Genomic DNA, 21,720 nt, shown 5'->3' on the forward strand with positions numbered 1-21,720 from the left:
GTTTGTTTTTTTTATTAAGATTTTATTTATATTAAGTACACTTACAAAGTTGAATTAAAATATGACCGTGATAAGTCCCCTGCCCACCATTTTCCCCTGCCACCCTCCCCAGAGGCAGCCACAGCTGTCGGATTCTTGCATTTTCTTCCAGGATATTTTTCACAAATACACAAACAATAGTATTCCCCTCATGCCCTGATGTGCACCTTGCTTTCTTCACTATATGTATAGATATAGATATAGATATAGATATAGATATAGATATATGCACACACACATATATGTATATATGCATATATATGCATATTTTTTTAAAGATTTTATTTATTTATTTGAGAGAAAGAGTAAGCAAGAGAGAGAGAGCCTGCACTGCCAGCGGGGTGGGGGTGGGGATCAAAGGGGAAGGGAGAACCAGGCTCCCCATAAAGCAGGGAGCCTGATGCGGGGCTAATTCCCAGGACCCCAAGATCATGACCCGAGCTGAAGGCGCTTACCTGACTGAACCACCCAGGTGCCCCTCCACTTCATATATTTTGGAGGTGACTCAGCATATAGAGGACTTCTTCATTCTTCTTTACAGTGGTGGGGGTTCATCTGTAGAGCCCCAGCATCAAGAGCTTAGAGACCTTCCCATCCAATCCCTTGTTGCTGGTGGCAAAGACCGGAAGCCCACCCAAGATCTTCCAGCTGTTCTGTGACTGAGCCAGGACTCAAATTCAAGTCTTCTGTTTCTCATATGTACCCAAGGCCAGTCGGGCAACTTCCTTGCCTTGATGGCCCTCATTGTCAGGCCAGGTGAAGGGTGAGCCTGCCATTTTTTATAGTCACTGGGGCACTGGGCTGACGTAGCCACCGGCCTCTTGATGTGTGCTTTCTGACTTCCATAGTAAACTTTGTCAGTCTTCCCTCCTCTCCCCCTTTCCCTCCCTTCCTCCTTTCCTTCTCTTCCCCTAACTCCTGCTTAGCTTTCTCCTCCCCATCCTTGCCTCAGCGGCTCTATGTCCAGCCTCTGGCCCATCCCTAGCCCAGCAACTGGTCACTATGACAACAAGAGCCTTCCATCAAAAGTGGCCTTCCAGGTATTTTATTTTGAGCTCCAATTAAGCAGAGCAGGCTGCAGGCTGGGAGCAGGGCAGGGAAGTGTGTTTTATGGCCTGTGAGAGAGCCCAGGTGCTATTTATAGCTCCTTAATCGGTGTTGCTAAATGGGGTCTTAATGCAAGGCCCGTGGCAACTGCACATTTTCATCACGGAGAATCTCCTCCCCACAGCCTCTCTCCCTCCATCTGTTGGCCTGAGTGGGCTCGCCTGGCAGCCCCTCCTGGGGGAAACCATGCCTTCTCTGTGCTCGGCAGCTGTCAGCAGACTGCCTGGCCCTCCTGACCTCCTCCTGACACAAGTGGGCCCTTTGCAATCCTGTCTCTGGGGATATTTGGTCCCCAGCTGTCACTTCCATCAGGAACCTAAAGTCCCTGGGTGGCCATTTGTCTCAGGCTGGGATTCTGCCCCCAGCCTCCCCTCCCCACCCCTCCCCAGCCTCTCCCTCAAAACCAGAGTGGAGTGAAGGACATGTATGACTGAATACATAAGTACACATCCACAGAAGCCTTTCCATTAAAACTTCATGGTTTTAACAAGCAATTTTACTCCTTCCAGCAGAAGAGGAGAACTCTTGGGCCCCATTCCTCACAGCCCGGGGAATTCAAGCTAGGGATGGCAGAGGAATTAGCTAACGTTCCTTGCCAGGCTCTGTCTTGGAGTGTCACAACATGCCACCTCATTCAGTCTTCACACCTTGTTTTCTAGAGAGAAGGAGCCTGTTTCAGTCAGGGTAGGCCAAGTCTTGCTTCTGTAATAGACAAAATCCGAATTGCACTGACTTTGAACAACCAAGGTTTGTTTTTGCCCTTGCTGCATGCCCATCGCTGGTTGGCTAGAGGCTTTATTCTGCAAGGTCTGTGTCCTTCAGGTTCAGGGCAAAAGGAACAACCTCGAGCGGTTACTTAGGGAAAAGAGAAGGCAGCAGTGCATATACCAGGTCCTCGAGCTTCCACTTGGAGGTGATATGCAGCACTGGCCATTAGCCAACGTCCAGGCATGGCCACACCTACCTTCAAATGAGCAGGGAAGGGGAAAGCTGGAATATTTGAAAAAAGGGTCAATGGTGAGTGATTTCCCCAGAGCCCACAGCTCCTAAGTAGCAGAGCAGAGATTTGAACATTCCGCTGTTTTCCCCAGAATTCTGGGCTCTTTCCCCATGTCGCAAAATGGTTATAGACACGAGTGCTAAAGAGAGACTTCTGGCTCGAATTATATCTCCAGTATTCACTAGCTGTGTTACCCCAGGTAGCAAGTCATGTAGCCTCTCGGAGCCTCATTTCTCTGCAAAATAAAGATCCTAGCACAGTACTGTGATCTGAAAACTAAAACTTTATTCCTAAATTTGAGGCAAACTCATTTGGCATCCAGACTCAATCCGAACGGGTGTGAGCCATTTATAGCCCTTCCTTCTTTCGCTCAGTGTGAATATTCATAGGTTTCACTATAGAAATATTAATGTATTTGATTGCAAGCACAGCCCCAGACCACAGGGATATTATGCAGTGCTTGGCATAAGCAACTTCATTACTAAACTCTGGAACTCTCTCAATTCTGGAATAGTCTGGCCCCAGGGTTTTGGATAAGGGACCATGGATCTGTAGCACTTCCCTCCAGGGGTTGCAGTGAGGATTACAGGAAATTGTGTGTCACAAATTCTGAGCACTAGGCCCAGCGTGTAATAAGTGCTCAAATAATTGGTTGATTATTCATTGGTCCAAACTGATTATTCTAGGTCCCAAGATCGAACTGAGAGGACAGGAAAGAGGAGCCTGCTTGGGAGAGATGGCCCCGGGAGCTGAAACCAAAGCATGAAAAGAGTGGGAATGCTCTGGTTTGCCCTTCACTGAAATCAGATCTCCCTGGTTCCTGAAAATTCTATCCTAGGAAACAGACATTCTTTAGGGCCTCATAAATCCTTGAGTGTGATTTTGGAATGATTCACCCTGATAGCAAATGTTTGTGAAGGTCCTCAGAGAAAAAACAACACACTTTGTAAGTGTGAGATATATCAAAAAAGGCACGATTGGGCAAGAGCCTGAGTTTTTGTCTTATCATTCACATCTCAGAATCATAGATCTTAGAAGGGATTTCTAAAATCCTGTTCCTCTGAAGTCCTCAGGCAGAAACTGAGACCTCAGTCTTCACTCTGAACATCTTCCCTTCTCCCCACTAAATAGACTGGAGTTTTACCTGAAAATTCATCTGACAGAAAATTCTGTTGCTTCGGCCCAGAGTCCTGACTTTTCCCTTCACGTAGACCAAGACCTCCAACCTAGAGAGACACAGTATGCGGTGCTTGGACACTTGGGTGACCCTTCTGGAATCCCTCCTCAGCCCCTCACCAGCTGAGAGATCTTGGGCAGGTTGTGAGCTCCATGTGACTTCTTTCCTCGTCCGATGGTTGTGAGGATTAATCAAGCTAATTTGTGGAAAGGCCTTGAGGTGGTGCCTGGTGTCAGATATGCACACTAGAGACGTGGGCTGCTATTCATATTATGTCATAGAAAGTTTGTGGCAGAGTTGACACCGGGGTCTTCTTTCTCTCACTCCAGGGGTCTTGTCCAACTAAATGCACGTTTCTGAAAATAAGTGTCAACAAGGATATGGGGAAATTGCTAGTGGTGATGGAAAATGACGCAGCCACTTTGGAAAAAAGTTTGGGGTCTCAAAATGTTAAACATAGAATCAACATATGACCCAGCAATTCCACTTCTCGCTATATACCCAAGGAATGAAAGTAGGTATTCAAACAAATACTTGTCCCCCAACATACACAGACACATTGCTCAGAACAGCCAAAAAGTAGAAATCACCTGAAATGTCCATCACTAGATGGATAAGCAAAATGTGGAGCATGAGTACAACAGAATATTATTTAGCCCGAAAAAGGAAGGAAGATCTGACACCTGCTGCAGCGTGGAGGAGTTCTGGAGACATTGTAGCTAAGTGAAAGGAGCCAGATATGAGAGGCCATATAATGTCTGATGCCATTTATATGGGATATCCAAAACAGATAAATTCGTAGAGGAGGAAGGCAGTTAGTGGCTGCCAGAGCCTGGAGCAAGGAAGAGGGAAAGGGAGAGTAACTGCTTCATGGGTATAGGATCTCCTTTGGGGTGATCACAAAGGTTCGGAACTTGAGAGAGACAGTGGTCGTTCAACACTGAATGTATTAAATGCCATTGGATTGTAGTTAAAACAGTTAATTTTATGTTATCTCAACCTTCCTTCAATTAAAAAATAAATTTATCTGGGTACCTGGGGGGTTCAGTCGTTGGCCGTCTGCCTTCAGCTGAGGCCATAATTCCAGGGTTCTGGGACCGAGGCCCGCATCAGGCTCCCGGCTCCCTCTCCCACTCCCCTTGCTTGTGTTCCCTTTTTTGCTGTATCTCTCTCTGTCAAAGAAATAAACAAAATCTTAAAAAATTAATAAATAAATTTATTGCAAGGCAGCCATCCACAGACTTTAGTCAACAGGGCAACTGTGCTGATGCAGAATGTATTCATTAAGGGGATTCACTCCCCTTGAGCTTGGCTCTGGAGAGCTCCTTTATTCCCCCTGACTCCCAGGAAACTGTGTGCTCCCCACACTGAGTGTGTCTGACTCATTTCCGATTCCCCAGCACCTGGCTTTGCACACAGCAGATCCTCAAGAGACATGGAACTCTGGGGCATAGTTGAATACACAACAGTGCCATCCGCCACTCGTTGGGTCTGCAGGGACAGACCCACAGCTTGTCTTCCTCCCTGAGAAACAGCACGGAAAGACTGCTGTGTCTGGACTTGCTCTGCTGGCCCAGTGAGGTGATGCCTCTCATGCAGGTGGGGCCAGCAGAGGGCGGTTGCTCACTTTAGGTGGTGATGGTATTATTATTATTATTATTATTATTATTACTATTATTATTTCAATTGGGAAACAAGCCTCCCCCTGCCCAGCTGTATTGAGATATAATTGACATATAACATTGTGTAAGTTCAAGGTGAACTGCATGTGGATTTGATACACTTACATATGGCAAAAGGATTTCTTCTGCAGGGTAAGCTGACACCTCCATCATCACCTAATTACTTGTTCTCTTTGGTGGTGGGAATATTCAAGATCTATTCTCTTGGCCACTTGAAAGATTGGTCAAGAGGATTGTCCATCTAGGCTCCTTCAGGAAGCTGATTTTGCCACAGCCTGAACTAAGATATTTTCCTGCCTTTTTCCAGCTCACACTAGCAAAAAAAGTTAATTTTGTCTGCCATTTTTCTCTACTAATGTGTTTTTGTTCCTAAACCTCCACCATCTGCTACCCCTTGTCTGGAGTAAAATAAGAAATAAGAAGGTGTCTGAATTTATGGGAAAGTAGATTTGGGCATTTTACACCAAATATATCAGTGTCCTGGGCATTGAACGGTGCCTTGTGAGGAACAGACTCTGGAGCCGACAGCTCTGCCCTTTACTTCTTGGTGACCTTGGGAATCACATGACCTCACTCTGCCTGAGTTTCTCCTCTCTAAAATGAAGGTAAACATGGTGCTTGCTTCCATAGGATGCTGTGAGGACTGAATGAGTTACCAAAGGGCAGGTGTCTAGTGCTTGGGACGAGCTCTGTGTTAGCTGTGATTATCACAGGCGGGGTAGTGGCAGTGGTTATTACTGTTATTCTGTGTTGGTCCCTGCAGTGCCCCCTGACTCACAGGTGTCAGAACCCTGCCTAGCAGATTGTACATTTCACCCACCTGGTGTCCATACAAGGAAAATTGGGTGTGAAGAAAGAGTAAATACGTTTGGTGTCCAAGTGAGCGTAGTCTTTCCCAATCTGGATACTCACTAGAATCCATGCTGAGTGACCACGGAGAGAGAGAATGGGTGTTCGGGCAGTTCGGGTCTCTTGCAGCTAGAGTCCTCCTCACTGCGGAAGCACAGGGAGCCAACCGCTGGACACCACTGAGTCTGTGCCTCCAGGGCTGGCGCAGACCTGCCGGCAGCTTGTGAGGCTGGGCTGCCCCCCAGCTGGTGAATTCTGACAAGGTGGTGAAGGAGCATCCCTGCATGGGAGAGGCCACCCTACTAGCTGGGGGTCTGTGTCTGGGCCTCAAAATGTCGTGTTTGGCTGTCCTAAATTAAAATAACCCAAAATTTCCCATAAAATTATGAATTTCAGGTTTTTTTGGAAAGAGCAAGAAATCTGTGACACCAGCCCCACCTTCCCGCTTGGAGCCCATGCCAGAGCTTGTGTCTGTCCTCTGGTGTCCACAGCCTCCTCCCCAACCCTCACCAGCTCTCCCACACCCCCTGCTAACACCTGTTCCTGCCAGTCACTTAGGTTACCCCACCTGGCCCCTAGGCCTTGGAGTTAGCAGCCTCTGATCTAAAATCCAAACATATCTGTCATACTGGAAGTGATTTTCATTCAGCCACTGATCATTAACTTTTTTTAAAAAGTTACCTAAAGCAAGAAGCCATTGGCCTTGAGAAACAGAAATAGGACAGTAGTTTCCATATTTGTTAGCTATTATACCGTATCACAGCTCTTTACACACAGAAAATATTTATTTACAGACCTCATCACTTCCCACTTTTTACTAGACACTTTTCCCCTTCCCAAGCCATCCCCTAAATACGGGGCTCCTCTTGGGCTACTTGGATCCTCTGACTAAAGGAGCGGGGAGCCAGGCCGACAAAACTGTGCAGACTCCATCCAAGAATTCAGTTTACTCATCAGTTTTGCTTAACTTAAGAAAAACAAGTTTCCACCATCCTCCTCAGGGCCTGTTTCTGAGCTCACACTTGGAAAGGTCAAATAAACACAATACATCCATTAGAAGGCCTTCATATTAAACCCCCGGGGTTTATGCTGTTCAGCGAGAGGCTAGAGTGATGACGTTTCCCAAGTGGAAGGAAGTTTGCCTGACCTTGGCTGTTTGTTAGGAAACAGGAGTTAACTGTGCCAGTTAGCCTCGATGGTTGCGGGGTGCATGGCCCAGGGCTGTTTTGGGAAGGGATGGCCGTAGTGCTGGTCGTTCCTCCTGGAGGGGAGAAGCCCCCACGTGCAGGCTGCTTTGGCTTTCTTTTTTCCAAACTGTTGAGGCCAAATCCCAGGTGGAACCAGGTGGATTGGATGACCCGTTAGTAGCTGCCCCCTCCTGGGCAGGGTCCCTCGTCTGTGCCTGATCTCCCTACTTGCCTACTGGCCAGGGGCTGTGTTGGGCCAGGGGCTCACCTCCAGTCCATCTGGAGGTCTCCTTGCAAGGAGACAGAGCTACCCGCCCCACACACAGAGCAAGCAAGGGTGAGGGGTGGGGTGAGGGGGCATCGAGGCTGGGTGACAATCAGCAGAGCTGGGTTCCTTTCCCAGTGCCTGTCACCCCGCCTCTCCAGGAGGGTCTGCCAACAGAAAGCACATCCCAGTTGCAGTTGTGGCCCCATTTCACCACTTTGCTGTGGCTCTAGGCAAGCTGCCTGACTTCTCTCTGTGCCTCAGTTCCCTCAGCCGTGAGTGGGCATGCATAATAGTAGTTACCTCACTGAGTCACAGTGAGGAGTAAGTATGGGAAGACTCAGACCATCCCCCGGCCTAAGAAGTGCTATATGCATCCTTGCTCTGTTTACATTTTTATTGCTATTGTTCCCAAAAATCTGCCAAAGAGCCCAGGAGGGCACAAAGACAGACTTTGAAAGTAAATAGATCCACACTCAGGACTTTCCTCACCCTTCTGCTTCTGATGAGAAGATGGGCAGGAAGAGCCCCAGAGCAGAAGGGCAGGTGAGCTGGGCTGGCACGTGGGGCTCCACAGAGCTAGACTTGCTCCCTAGCTTCCTGGGGCACAAGCTGCTCTGGCCTCCTCCAACCTCTGGTCGGAATCATCTCTGGTTACTGACACAGAGACCTCCTTCAGGGGATGTTCGTCCTGCTCTCCACACCCGCTGCCCGTTTCCACTTTGTTCTAAAGGAGCAGCTGAAACAACAGTAGTGGTCACAAGTAATGGCCCCACAATGCCAGGGCCTGAGCCCGTGGCCCTCATCTTGTGCCTCCACGCCTCTCGAGGCAGGCGTTGTCCCCACACTGCGGGGGAAGCAGCCAGCCATTTAAAGCCAATGGTCAGCTCCCAGCCTGGGCTGCCTCTCCTACTAGCGGTGCCTTCCCCCAAGCAGTGCTAAGTTCCTGGCAGGCAAGAGTGACCCCTTTATTACTCATCAGCTAGCATTCAGCTGTGATCTGTCTTCTGGCCAAAGAGGGGCCAGTCCATAACTTCTCTCTCTCACTTTTACTCTCCTTCTCTGTTTTTGATGGGACCTCTGACACACAGAATTGGATTCAAAATAATCCTTCCTTGTAATACACCATCCTTGGTCCCACACATAGCCCTCTTTCATTCTAACTCGCTTATTTAGGTATTTACTTCTTTATAATTTAATGTTACCAAGAATCCACCCCCAACCCAAGGACTGGAACATGGGCAGTTGGATACCTGTGTGTCCATCCCTGGTTCAGAGCTGCCAACCCTCACTTCTCTGTATTTTGTGTTTATTGTGCCTTATAGATTTTCCCACTTATATGGCTAAAGAATGACTCATTTAGTTGTTCTTGAGCTTTCTACTTTGTTCCAATACTACTCTGTATTCATTGCTACAGTTTTAAGTAGGTCTTTTTACCTGGTCAGCAAGTCCTGCCGCTCCCACACTCCTTCTTCTTCTTTAGAAGGGCATACACCATCCCTGAGGGCCCCAACACTGCCCTGATTGGGGCATGTCCCAGCTCTCTCTGAAGGACCATTCTGCTCCCTTCTGAGGTCGTCCGCTGTTGGGTGTGTTTTTTCCAATATCTGTAGGGGCAACCAGGTTTTCCCAGGACTGGAGACATTGGGATGATGCATGGTGCAGAGTGGATAATGGCCAGAGAGTTCCCCCCCACCTCCCTGAGGCTCTCCCTGCATGCCCAGGGGCTATCCTCAGCCAAAGCCAGGATGTCCAGCCATCACGCTGCTCCCCAGAGCGAGCTCCAAGTTGAAAACAGGCAGATTTTCTGGGAAATTTTTCAGCTGAGTCAGGAACATCCCTCCACCAGACCAGGAACTGGCGCAGTGTGTTGCTAATTCTGTCTGCCTGTGGGGACCTCGCTGGAGGGTTCTTTAGCTGGCTTAGGGCAGTGTAAAGGGGCTGCTTTTTAAAATTCGTTCCTCGTACCAGAAGAGCTGGGCTGCAATTTCATTTGAAAGATGAGACTTAGAGCAGCTGCATCCTCTACTCCAGACGCCAGCCTGCTCATTCCCACGGACCAAGCACCCATGACGTCCAGAGCAGGGCCATGAGGGCTGGGTGGCAAGGACAAGAGCCAGTCCCTACCTGTGGGAGCCCACAGTCTACAGGGGTAAAGGCAGCACCAGCAACAGGAAATGATTCTAGAGCAATTCAGGGTGGGCCAGGATTTATCACTGTTGGGGGTTAGAGAAACCGCATTTCCCCATCTGAAAATTAGACAATGATGTCTGGCAGCAGGACAGAATATTTCTGACAGGGGTTGTCTCAAACTCCTCAGGTGAGTCACCATAATGATGAGAACCATTCAAAGGCCTCTGCAGGGGAGGGCGATTTGGGGTACAGGAGGGAGTCTCACCCAGCAGAGGGAGGGAGCCATGCTGGAAGGCAAAAGGGCAGACACGGGGAGACCCTCGCGAGGCTGCTTTTCCTGGTGGAGTCAGGAAGTGACCAGCAGGCTGGTGGTTAAGGTAGAAAGTCAGGATGGGTCACAGATGTTTAGAAGATAGGCATGGAATAGCTTGCTGGTAGGCCAATTGGGAGGGCGGAGGAGGGCTTGGGAGCCTAAGACGTGGTCTCTAGGGCAGGGATTCCACCAGAGAAGCAGAGCGATGAGGCGGAGGGGCTGGGATAAGTGTTTGGTTTCTCTGCTGGGCATTGGGATGTGTGTGGAGCAACCCATGGTCCAAGTCTGACCACTGTATTGGAATCACTGGGGACCTTGTGAAGTTGCTGGTACTGATGGAGTTGTGCTGGGTGGGCTTGAGATCCCCCATTCCCAACAGGCTCCTGGGGGAAGCTGATGCTGCTGGTTCGTGGATGCTCACTGGGGTCCCAGACTGGAGCTGGGGTAAGGTGGTGGGACACTGTCCCCGGTTCAGGTAATAGCAGGTGCCCAATCCCTGCTGAGTTGAGGTCTGTAGTCACTTTAGTTCCCCTCCAAAATGAAAGTACCTCAGCCTTCAGGAATACCAGAATACCCGTATGGATCATTCCAGTCAGAATTCCGGGACATGAAACTGGGAAGGGACATGTGCCTTTTTGGAAATGTTTTCATTAGAAGAGTGAGGCACACACCATTTCACAGTGCTCTTTCATCCCTGGGACATGCATGGTCACCTGGATGGACACTTGGCTAGGATCTAGGGTACAGCCTCTGCTCACAGTGAGGTGAGGACACTTTATATTTTAAAACACTAAATCTTCCACAATTGAATTTTGTTTCCTCAAAGCATCATTTGAGAAAACTATGAACTTTTCCCATTGTTATACAAACGAGATTCTTTGAACATTTCTAAGAGATAAGCCTTTGGAGGCAATAAGCGTCCTCACTCCACAGTAGAGCTAGCTAACTCATTAATTTTCTAAAACTTCTTTTACCTGCTGCTTCCTCCAGGAAGCCATCCCAGGTACCCCCAGGCTGAGTTAGGTGCTCCTCTTCTTGGCTCTTCCAACTCCCTTTATAGTTCCTGCTAGTAAACACAAACCTGTCTGGGCTACCACCATTTATTCCAGTCTCTCTGTTCCATCTGTAGCCCCTGGGTACAGATGAGCCCCTGGGTGCCCAGCTTCCTGCTCAGGTCTTGCAAAGTACATGTGTAAGTAGAAGTACGATGACTGCATGAGTGTGTGATTCCTCATCGCACCAGAGGAACAAGACTTTATCCATAAAGTCCACAAAATGACACTGGGACTCTGGTATCCCTCCAAACCTGTCTTTTTTTTTTTTTTTTTTTAAATTAGAGAGAAGGAAAACACAAGCAGAAGCAGTGCAGTGGCAGGCAGAGGGAGAGCAGGCTCCCTGCTGAGCAAGGATCCTGAGGTGGGACTTGATCCCAGGATCCTAGAACCCTGGGATCATGACCTGAGCTGAGGGCAGACGCTTAATTGACTTAGCCACCCAGGCGCCCCCCTCCAAACCCTTCTTAAGAAGACTTTGATTAAAACAGTGATGTTCTCATGCTTTGATTTCCCCATCTGCAGAATGAGCCAGTGAAGATGTCTTACACTGCTTGGGGAGATTTCAAGTTTGCTGTCAATAGAGCCTGACCTTGGCCTTGGACTAGGGTAGAAGCCAAGCTAGGACTTCTCTCGGTATAGCTCTCCACAGCACTGCCAGGCTCTGAGTCTGGGCAGGTGAGGGGACCCCTTCCCATCTCCCCAGTCCTTCCCAGCCTAAACACAAAGAGGTTTCTGCAGGCTGCATCTACTTAGAAGCTGAGGGAGCCCCCAAAAGAGCTGAGGTCACAGATCCCCAGGGTGGCCGGAGTCCCCAGCACCTGCCTAGAGCCATTCATTCTTCCTCACAATCCACACCCATCCACTGGCTTTGGTGGGGCCAGGGCATACCAGTGAAGTGAGCAGACAGCCCCAGCCCTGCTGAGATCTTAGCCAAGAGGGCAGAGGACACCTGTGGAGGAAAGACCCTCAGCTGAAGGATTCGGTTACCAGATTCTTCATTCCTTTGACAGCGCTAATGTGAGCCTCTGGCTAAAACAAGCCTCACTTGGTAAACCCGAGTGTGGCCTCTGAGCAGCCAGCCCTGCCTTTGATATGGCAGGTTATGGCCAGCCAGGTGTCACCTCCTCCAGGAAGCCCACCCAGCCTGTGCTAGCAGCCTAGGAGCCACAGCCCTAGGTCTCCAAGGCTCATCTAACATTCATCTCACAGGCTTCACCAGCCCAACCATTCACTTGTTCATGTACATTTAAACCTAATCTCAGTGGGTTCCGTTAGTCCTTCCACTGCCAGGATTCAATGTGATTTCTGTTCTGCCAAGCGTCAGCAGTGGAAGGGACCCTGAGCCTTCTTGCCAAGTCCCTTGCCGTGCTGACAGGGGCGGGGACCCTGGGCCCCCTCTGAAGGCAGAGCCGCTCTACCAGCTGGTGGCCGAGGCCAGCCCGGCCCTGGGCTGCCAGCTGTTCAGGCACTTCACACTCGGCTGTGCAGCAGGGTCAGGGCCAGGAGGGCCTGCAAAGGAACTGAACAGAGATGAACCAGTCACAAGGTGCTCCCTGTACCAGTGTGTTCTCAGACCCCAGCCACTCCCTGGCTACCCACCTCTCAGCCTGCCTCCATACCCTTTGTCATTCAGCTGGGGGAGGAGGAAAGTGAAGGAAAGGGATGTGGATGAATAGAGCACAAAAGGAGAGTGTCCTAGGGCCCAGAGGCTTCTCCAAGAGGAAAGAGTAGTCACAGTGCAGGTGGCTGATCCTGGGGTCAGAGACTGGGGTGCCGGAATGGGCTTTTAGGAATGTGGCTGAGCTCCATGGCCTGGGCCAGGGGTGGGCAGCTGGGTGGAGGAGAGTGTCCTGAGCACGAGGCAGTGCAGAACCGGGAGCCTGAGCAATGAGAGGCTGTGTCCGTGGGGGAGTCCGTCAGTCAGGGGTGGCCAGTACATGTGCGGGCCAGAGCCCTGACAAGAGATCAGCCCAGTGCTGTGAGCCGCGGGGGAGCCGGGACTTCTCACAAGCAGATGGCGGGTGCAGAGCTTCTGATGTGGCAAGAGGCGGCAGAAAGTCGTGCCCCGCCTCCTGGGTCTGAAGGCACAGACAGCCTCCTCAGGGGAGTCTGGGGGACAAGGCTCCATGCACTTAAGGCAGGAAGTAGGGGGAGGTCTCAGAGAAGTCAGGGTGCAATTTTCTGTGTGTAAAGCTGCAGTCTGGAGAGCACAGTGGGAGATTTGCTGAGGGCTGGGGTGAGAGGCGAGGGGGCACAGAGCATGACGGGGTAGGGGAGGGATGGTACTTGAGAGAAGCGACAGCCATAGATAGGGGATCCAATGGCTCTTCATGTCCATCACTCTGCCTACCTTCACATCCATGTTCTATTTTTCTCCTCTCTTGTTCTGGAATCTCGTACCATCCTGTTTGTTGGATTCTTTTTTCATTTTGCTGGAGTTCATCCCTGTGTTCTATGTGGGGCCGTTCCCCTGCACCTAGGAGCACTGTGGAGTCAGGGCCATACCTCTGCACCTGGGAGCACTGTGGAGTGCATTCTGCTGGGCCGGGTCCTGGGCCAGGGAGCTGGAGGGCGGGCCAGACCCACAGGCACTCCATCCAGATAGAAGCCTCCTCCCACTAGCCCCCGTGCCCTCCACTGGCTTGGGCTCCACGGGGCCTCTCTATTCAACCGCAGTGCTGAGCAGGAGCTATCCCTGGGCTGTCCACCTGACCCCTAGTGCAGGCCTGGACTTCAGCTGCCGCCGATGCCAAGCTCAGAGTTCTTCAGGGGAGTACCCCAATGTTTGCTCTGTGTCCTGTCTGCCCTCTGTTGCTGGAGCTCGGGGCTTCTCCAGGGTTCTCAGGTGAGAACCACATTTAGCCCTGGCATACAAGGCCACCAGTTCTCTGTTTAAATTTCCCACCAACCTGTCCCACCTGCCCGTGTCTTCCTGGAATTTACCCGAACATCCCGATTGCTAACTGCCTTTCTTCTGCCCTTTCAGGGAGACGGGGCTGGGATGGGTTTAAGTGCATAGCCCAGGTTGCCCCCTGGAACACAGTCCCATGCAATTCAGGTGGCATTTTCTTGCACTCTTTGTCCTGGGTTCTCCTCTTTGGAGGTTTCCCACGTCCTCCCTCCGCAGTGTTGCTAGGGAGGGCCATGCATTATTTAGAACCACTCTGCTGTGCGGCACTCCTATGCACACAAGGGGACTCACTCACTCTCTATCCCAGGGTAAAATGTGGGGCCCATCTGTGCCAGGGATGCTTGCTGGCCCAGAGTTCATCAGAAAACACTGCTTAGTCCCAGCTGTAGTCACAGCCTTTTTTGCTGGGGAGACAGCGAAGCTTGCAAAGAGAAAAGCCCAGATTCTAAATGCTTTCTAGGTGGAGATTAGGCCCCTGTCAACCATGACAGGGCTCGTCGGCATAGGGATGCCATATATTTTGGAAGTGAGCAGGTGATTATGTATTCGTCTATTGGTGTAATAAACTGAGTGGAATGACACCTGACAGATGTGGATGCATGCCAAGGGTGGGGGAGCCAAGTCTTTGGGGAGGAGATGACCTTTGATGGGGGTCCTACCAAGGAGGCAGGTTTCTGGCAGGCAGTGCAGGAGAGGGTCTTCCAGCTGGAGAAGCAGAATGAGGGGAGTCCCAGGGGCATGCAGGCAATCCTCTGAGTCTTCCAACACCAACACCTTAGTCTATGGATAAGCTATTAGCACAGTGTATGGCACATGGAGTGTGTGTGTGTGTGCACGCACGCGCGCGTGCGCGCTTGTCTGCATGTGTGTCTTCTCATTTCTTTTCCTGAAAACAAAAGGTACCCAGGTCTACTTGAGTTCAGATGTCACGGCTGTCACTCAAATCTTCCTCCATCTGCTGGCCATTGTCTAAAACAACTGCAAAAGAATTTCACCTCCTGACCTTAAAATGTTGCTCTTTTTTCAAAATACAAACATAGGGATGGGAGTAGGGTCTGGTGACTCACATCTTGGCATCTTCTGCTGCAGGGAGAGGTGACTGTCAAGGGACCCAGGAGAGCTGCTTCACCCACCAGTCCCTGAGGAAAATCTCTACACTTCCATCACAGACATGGACTATCTAAGCCAGATGATCTAACTTCCCCCATTTTATTGACAGCAAAACAGAGTCCCTGGGAAGTACCATGGCTTACTTGGGGTTGGTCGTACAGGAGGTTTGTGGCGGAGAATTATGGAAAATTCAGGTCACTGTAGAACCTTGGAGATGATTGCCTTGGGATATTTTTAGCATGGAACCAGACATTCAGCCCCAGCTCCAATAAATCTTCATCAAGAACCGAGTGTTGCTGTCAATTAGGACAATGTACTGAGGCATTTTTAGAACTACAGTAAGTAAACTATTACTATTTTTGAAGGTACCTCTTGGTCTGATGGCCTGAAATAAGACATATTGTAGAGAGAGTGCGTTAAAGACAAAGAGTGTGCGGTGTCATACCATCACTGCAACACACGGATGGAGGTGTTGCTCTCCCCTTCTTTACAGAGGAGGAAAATGTGGGTCTAAGAAGGTGAGCCAGCCATGGCCCAACGGCGGTGGGAGCAGGAGCAAGGACTCCACGCCGGCCTCTTCTCCCCACTTTACCCTGTTGGGGCAGGGTGGGGGGTGCCTGGCTGGTGTTGGATCCACACCCACCCAGCAGGGAGTAGAGCCCGCCCCCCCAACTCAGCCTGTGACTTTTTATTTTTCTTAACGTACATGTGTTTTTTAAGTATAAATAGACAGAAAGTCAGGGGACTAAGCTTGATGGTTTTCACCAGCTGAGCACACTAGTATAACTAGAACTCAACAGGATAGTGTCTACTCCCCAGGAGTGTCCTCCTGCCTCCCTCATCACCTCCTGCCCAGTATTGGCACAGCCCTCGCTTCATCATCCTGGCTTTGGAAGCTTATAAGTGAAGTCACACATGATGTGCCTCTTTCGCTCATGATTATGTTTGTGATACATCCACGTGTTTGCACGTCCTCGTGGGTCCTTCCTTCTGGTGGCTGCTTAGTGTTCTGCTCTATGCAGACACAGTTTATGTGTGCGGTCCCCTGTTGGCAGACCCCAGAACTGTAGTTTCTAGATCGGTGCTCTTACAAATAACGCTTCTGTGAGCATTCCTGCACATGCATTTGGGAGCCCCGGTGTACCTGAAGTTTAAGTGCAGGCAAGAGGCACGGCTTTAGATGCCTGGAGTAGTTGTGCCCGGTTGTATGCTCTCGGCGTTACGAGAGTCCCCGTTTCACCGCACCCTTGTCTGCACTTGCTGTTGTCTTGTTTGCATTTGGGCTGTTCGGGTTGGCGTGTAGCAGACTCACACTGTGGCACTAATCTGCACTTCTCCGGTGAGTCATGAAGTCAAGCGTTTTTTTCAAGGACTTATTGGCCATTTGGATATTCACTTTTGGGGAACAAGGATTCCTTTTTCAAAAATTTTTGTTTTAGTTGGAAAACATTTCTGAAAATGACTCCTATGCTGAAAGATCTGGGTTTCTCTTGCCACCTGGTTGATCATTTCTAAACCTTGGCATTTGGCGGCTCGAAGAAGGCTTCTGAAGCCAAGGGGAGTCAGCAAAGAGGAGTCAGGGGGTGGGCCCAGCTGCCACAGGGCATCCCTGGAGCTTTGGGAGTTTCACAGCCACTGCAAAGACTTGCCCTGTACACTTGGGCACTGCTGTGTGGCTGTCCGTGTAAAGGTCCCTCAAGAAATGAGAAGAGATGATTTGTATCACACTTAGCACTAACGATGTCCCCTGGGCTCTACCCCAAACCCTTTGTCACTTCCTTTAGAGTTGGGCTCTGGAATCGATCTCCGTGACTGCAGAGGAATAACAATAAATAGAGTTCTTCCCTTCTCCCAGACCCTAACTAGGCAGGGAACATACAGGGAATTGGGTTTGCTGAGAAGGCTTAGCATTTTGGACTCTGAGGACCTAATGTGTGCCTAGAGCTTTAAAATATTTAAGAAAGCTCTCAAGGTCTGGCAGTGATGATCAACTCAAAATTTTCCTGATGCAAAGTGCAAGCCCATCTCCCCTCATTCAGGGAAGGAACTACTGGCCTCCCAGCCAGAGCCTACCTCATTACCAGCCCTCTCCAAGCCTATCGTCCCCAAGGGCAACCACAAAAATGCCTGGATGGGAAGGAGGGAGCTAGAAGTGGCTTACGGTGAACACCTACTATATGCTGGGCACTGAGCTAAGGGCGTCACACTGGCTCACTGACTCCTCACCACAAGCCTCTTGTCAATTAAAACCTACTCAGTTCTTGGGGGATTTATAGGGAAATGGGGAGCTAAGATGGAAATGCTGCCAGGCAAAAGTAATTCATTCCAATAGCTTTAAACATCTGGAGAAGACAAGCCCAGGAACAGAACATCAACTTGTTCATTTAACAGTGTCTGGGCCATTTGCCTGTGATGGGAGCAGACTGAGGGCTGATCCTAAGACGGGTGAGTCAGGGTCACATCCTTTAAGAAGCTTACAGTCACATTGTACCCATTCCTTGTTCAGTGAATGGGACAGAGCATCCTTGCCACATCTGTCCAACTGGAAGGAGAGCACACTTTGGCTCCACACACCTTAGGCACAGCACCCACCCGAGTCCTGCCGACATGCCACATGTGGGGACCAGCTCCTAGCTCAGGCCAGCTGTGTGTCCTTGGGCAAGTGAATCACCCTCTTTGTGCTTCAGTTTCCTCCTCCTTAACATGGGGTAAGAGTAATAGTCATAATAACAATCCTACCCCAAAGGTTTGTTGTGATATGAGTTTGACACATACAAGCGTATGAGCAGCTACAAATAAAGCTACAAAATAAATAAATATTAAAAAAAAAAAAGACATTATGTGGTCAGGTGGTGTTCTAAACCACCTGACCACATAATAAGTCTTTTTTTTTTTTTTTTTAACATTTTACTTATTTATTTGAGAGAGAGACAGAGAAAGAGCACAAGCAGGGGGAAGGGACAGGCAGGCTCCCTGCTAGGCACTGAACCTACCCCAGGGCTCCATCCCAGGGCCCTAGGAATCATGACCTGAGCCAAAGCCAGAGGCTTAACCAACTGAGCTACCCAGGTGCCCCCATAAAAAGTCTTCAATAAAGAGTAAATACAGGGGCACCTGGGTGGCTCAGTTGGTTAAGCCTCTGCCTTCAGCTCAGGTATGATCCCAGGGTCCTGGGATCGAGCCCCAAGTCAGGCTCTCTGCTCGGTGGGGAGCCTGCTTCCTCACCTCTCTCTCTGCCTGCTTGTGATCTCTCTCTCTCTCTCTGTGTCAAATAAATAAATAAAATATTGAAAAAAAAGAAGAGTAACTACAGTCAACCTGAAACTAATGTAAATTGTGTGTCAGCAATGCTTAAATACAAAATATATAAATAAACAAAAATTTACAATCAGACAGGAGGATTTGGGTTTGAGAGGGGGGGGTGTTCACAGAGGCATGATCTGGAGAGCTGTGCAAAGCTTGGCTCAGAACCAGGTTGGGGGCAGGGAGAAAGAGCGCTGGGTACAGGGGAGTGGCTGAGGGAGGCTGGGGGGGGGCACGTCAAGAGGGGTGTCAAGCGTTGGTCTGGGCATGGTGACTATGGGACCATCTGCTTTCTGGGCCTGAAAAACGGGATGCCCGGTCCTCCCTGGCCAACAGCGAGGGTTTATATGAGGATAAGAGGGCACTGAGGAGAGAATATTTAAAGCCACCAATACCCCGTGCAGATATGCGACCGTGCAGCCTCGCCCCCGGTGAAGGAGAGCTGGACACACTTCAGAGTGAGACTTCCAGGGTACCAGCCAAGTCCTGCCTTAGTTCTAAATGGCTCTCTATATGAACTCTGCAGCTCTAGTAAATGAAAATTTCCATAAACATATTCTTGACCGCTTTTCCATCCTTTATGATATTACTCCTCTCATAGCTCTTGTGTTAGTTATTTGCTACTTACAGCTCAATTGCATTTTAGTATATTATAGAGTGCTTTTAAATTATCACTTATTCTGTTACCAAAAAAATGTGGGAAGATGCAGCTTCCAGCCTCTAGCATGTTCCTGCAGGCTTGGGGAAACCAAGCCAGGTGAGATAACTGTAACCACCTCCATCTTCATTCCTGATCCAGCAGACCAGCACCATTCCTCTCTCAGCCTGTCCTGTCTTATGCCTCTCTGCCTTTGCCTATTCTCTTGGCCTAGAGCACTCTTCTCCCTAACATTACATAAAGCTCCTACTCACCCTTCAAAACCTCATTCAGTTATTTTCCTTTGAAGCTTTCAAACAGTTCTTGCATAGGAACTGCCTGGTTTCTGTCCCCTGTGCATTTAAGAATTATTGCATATATTATACTCTACTCAGATTATTCACCCATTTTGATTTGGGACCACGAGCCTTCCTCTGCTTCCAAGGCTGCCTCTGGCCTTGGCTTTGTTATCACTGCATCCCTGGGTCCAAACAGAGGGCATGGAAGAGACTAAGAGCTTAATAAACATGTCTGCAGTAAAACTAACTAAACTTGGTCCTACATCCAAAGGTTCTATGGCTCATGGTCTTTAATTCATGAAATTTTCCAGAACTAGATATTAAAAGAAAATGTATCCCTCTGCTGATCATCAAAAGATGTTACAGGAGAAGTGTGAGGGTTCAGAGGAATTTCAAACAGGCTCCCTAAGCTTAACATGTTTCTAAGAGGAAGCCCCCTGCAGATCCCCTCCTAGGTCAGAAGATTTCATTTTTACCACGACCTGCAACGAGAGGTATTTTTTCCATTGAGACACACTGAGCACCCACATCAGAGACAAAGTTTTCATGGAATGATATTTACCCTTGTTATGGTCATTGCTGTCCACTTACTCTTTTTTTTTTTTTTTTCTTCTCCTTCCTTCCTTCCTTCCTTCCTTCCTTCCTTCCTTCCTTCCTTCCTTCCTTCGCTGGTCACCATCCAGTGAACTGATTTGACCATTCTTTAGTCTAACGGGTTGTTTCCCACAGTTTGAAAAACACTGCTCTAAGCCCTCAGCTAACATAACCAGAGGCGACTTCTCGGAGGAGGAGCCCTAGGCCCTGAACTTCAGCTGTGAGGAGCCCGTGCGCCAGTGGTGGGCAGAGGGTAGGCGGGGGCAAGCAGGTGTGCAAGGCACCAGCGAAGACTAACCCAGTCCCCTCTCGTTGCAGCCGAGCCCCTGCCGCTGATGGACCTGTGCCGGAGATCCATCCGCCTGGCCCTGGGCCGCCAGCGCCTGCGGGACATCGGCGCCCTGCCCCTGCCTCAGTCCCTCAAAAACTATCTGCAGTACCAGTGAGGCTGCGGAGCAGCAGTGGGCACGCACACACAGCAGGGCCTGGCATCTCCTGGTCACGCGGTACCTTCAGGAAGGGGTGCTCCTCCTCGCCCCAGCGCCAAGACACTCAGTTCCTTGAAAGGACGGGGACGCGTTCCCACCTCGGAAAATGAAATGTCTCTTGCCAACAGTATTCGCTGCCTTGAAGGCGGCCCTTCTAAGTCAGGCACCTCCTCGGAAGCGGTGCAGAGCCCCGAACCTGCGCGTGGCGGAGATCGTGCCCACCGACCAAGACCCAGTGGCCACCGGTATTGACCAGGGAGCCTGTCTCCTTAGTCAAGAGAATGAATAAAACATCTGGGCAGGAGACTTCTGTTGCGTGTCCTGGTGCAGACAGGGCCGGGGGAAACTGGCCAGCTCCGGGAGCAAATTGCCTCTGAATAATGAATGACGAAAACAGCCGGATGCGGGTGCCCCTGTGGGCCCCACCCCTTGACACTTTAGGACTTTGTGCCCCTTTGCAAGACTCTTACCCAGGGTTGTCCAACTGCGGAATTGGCACGTGGACAGAGCTGTGTTTCCACACCTTCCAGCTTACCTCTTGGAACATTGTTTACTTAACCCCATCACCGCCTTCCGTTCCCCACCCATCCCCACCCCTGCGCAGACCCACAGTTCTCCGGCTACCCCAGGCACCTCTATTCAGGGAAGTTGAGTCTGACTAATTCACCCCAGGGACAAGAGTGTATCCTTATTATTATTATTGTTATTATTATTATCTTGAGTCACGCTGCATTTTAAAAGAGGAATGTGGTGAGGGCAGTACTTAGTCCAAAGGTGCTAATGGGGAAATTTGGGGCATTGTGCCACACAAATGGATGATGTCCTCAGGTTGGGGAGCCTTCCCGGGGTGCTGGGGGTCTCTAGGCAACCGCCCATTCCGGAGGTGCCTCGCTGCCACAAAGCTTTATTTGTGCGAATTATTTTTTCACTTTGGGAGACATGTATGAGTTTGTTTCTGTTTCCAGTGTGCGTGTGATGTGCTCTTTATTTATCAGCTTGGGGCTGCACGGGCAGCCCTGTCGCTGGCAGGGTGGCCATGGGCAGCAGCTTCTCCGCCTGCTGCCAGTCCCGTCCCCTGCTGGAGACGATGCTGCCGCCGCCGCCTCCATCTCCGCCATTGGGAATCTCTCATGTGTTTCTGAAGCCCTCTGCCCAGACCCATTTTTAACTGGAAATTGTCACAGCAGGGGGATTCCAGAGCCCCAGACGGCATTGCCTCCCCCCACTTTAATGTGAATTCGACCGATGAATGAGGAGCGTTTCTAATAAAGTTTGTCCTTCAGTCCTTGAGCTGCTCAGTACATGTTCTGTGGGGAAGGGTGGGCGGGGGCCTTGTGTCAACCTGGCTGGTGTGTCCCCAGACCCTCAGGAGGCAACAATGCAAACCCCTCCCCAGCTCTTCTTGCCTCTTTTGTCTTGCTGGTCCCACTTGTGCCCAAACGCAAGTCATTTTACAAAGGCCTGCCCTGGGAGAATGAACGTGCCTGGATTCCGTGTCCATGCCAACTAGGCATGGTGGTGGAAAACCGGGTTGAACTGATGCCTGGGGAGTGTCCTAAGGGTGGTTCTGC

At 50.0% G+C, this 21,720-nt stretch overlaps 1 protein-coding gene across 3 annotated transcripts in view; it reads left to right on the forward strand.

Annotated features, from left to right (window-relative positions):
• Positions 1-21,439, forward strand: part of SPSB4 (splA/ryanodine receptor domain and SOCS box containing 4) — a 77,864-nt gene extending 56,425 nt beyond the window's left edge. For all 3 annotated transcript variants that reach the window (XM_082692133.1, XM_082692131.1, XM_082692132.1), the window contains one exon: positions 19,980-21,439. In XM_082692133.1, coding sequence (XP_082548259.1) covers positions 19,980-19,997 — 18 coding nt within the window. In that variant the 3' untranslated portion in view covers positions 19,998-21,439. The remainder of the gene's footprint in view (positions 1-19,979) is intronic.
• The last annotated feature ends 281 nt before the right edge of the window (positions 21,440-21,720 follow it).

Source organism: Mustela nivalis (assembly GCF_964662115.1).
Source record: "Mustela nivalis genome assembly, chromosome: 1".
NCBI lineage: Eukaryota > Metazoa > Chordata > Mammalia > Carnivora > Mustelidae > Mustela > Mustela nivalis.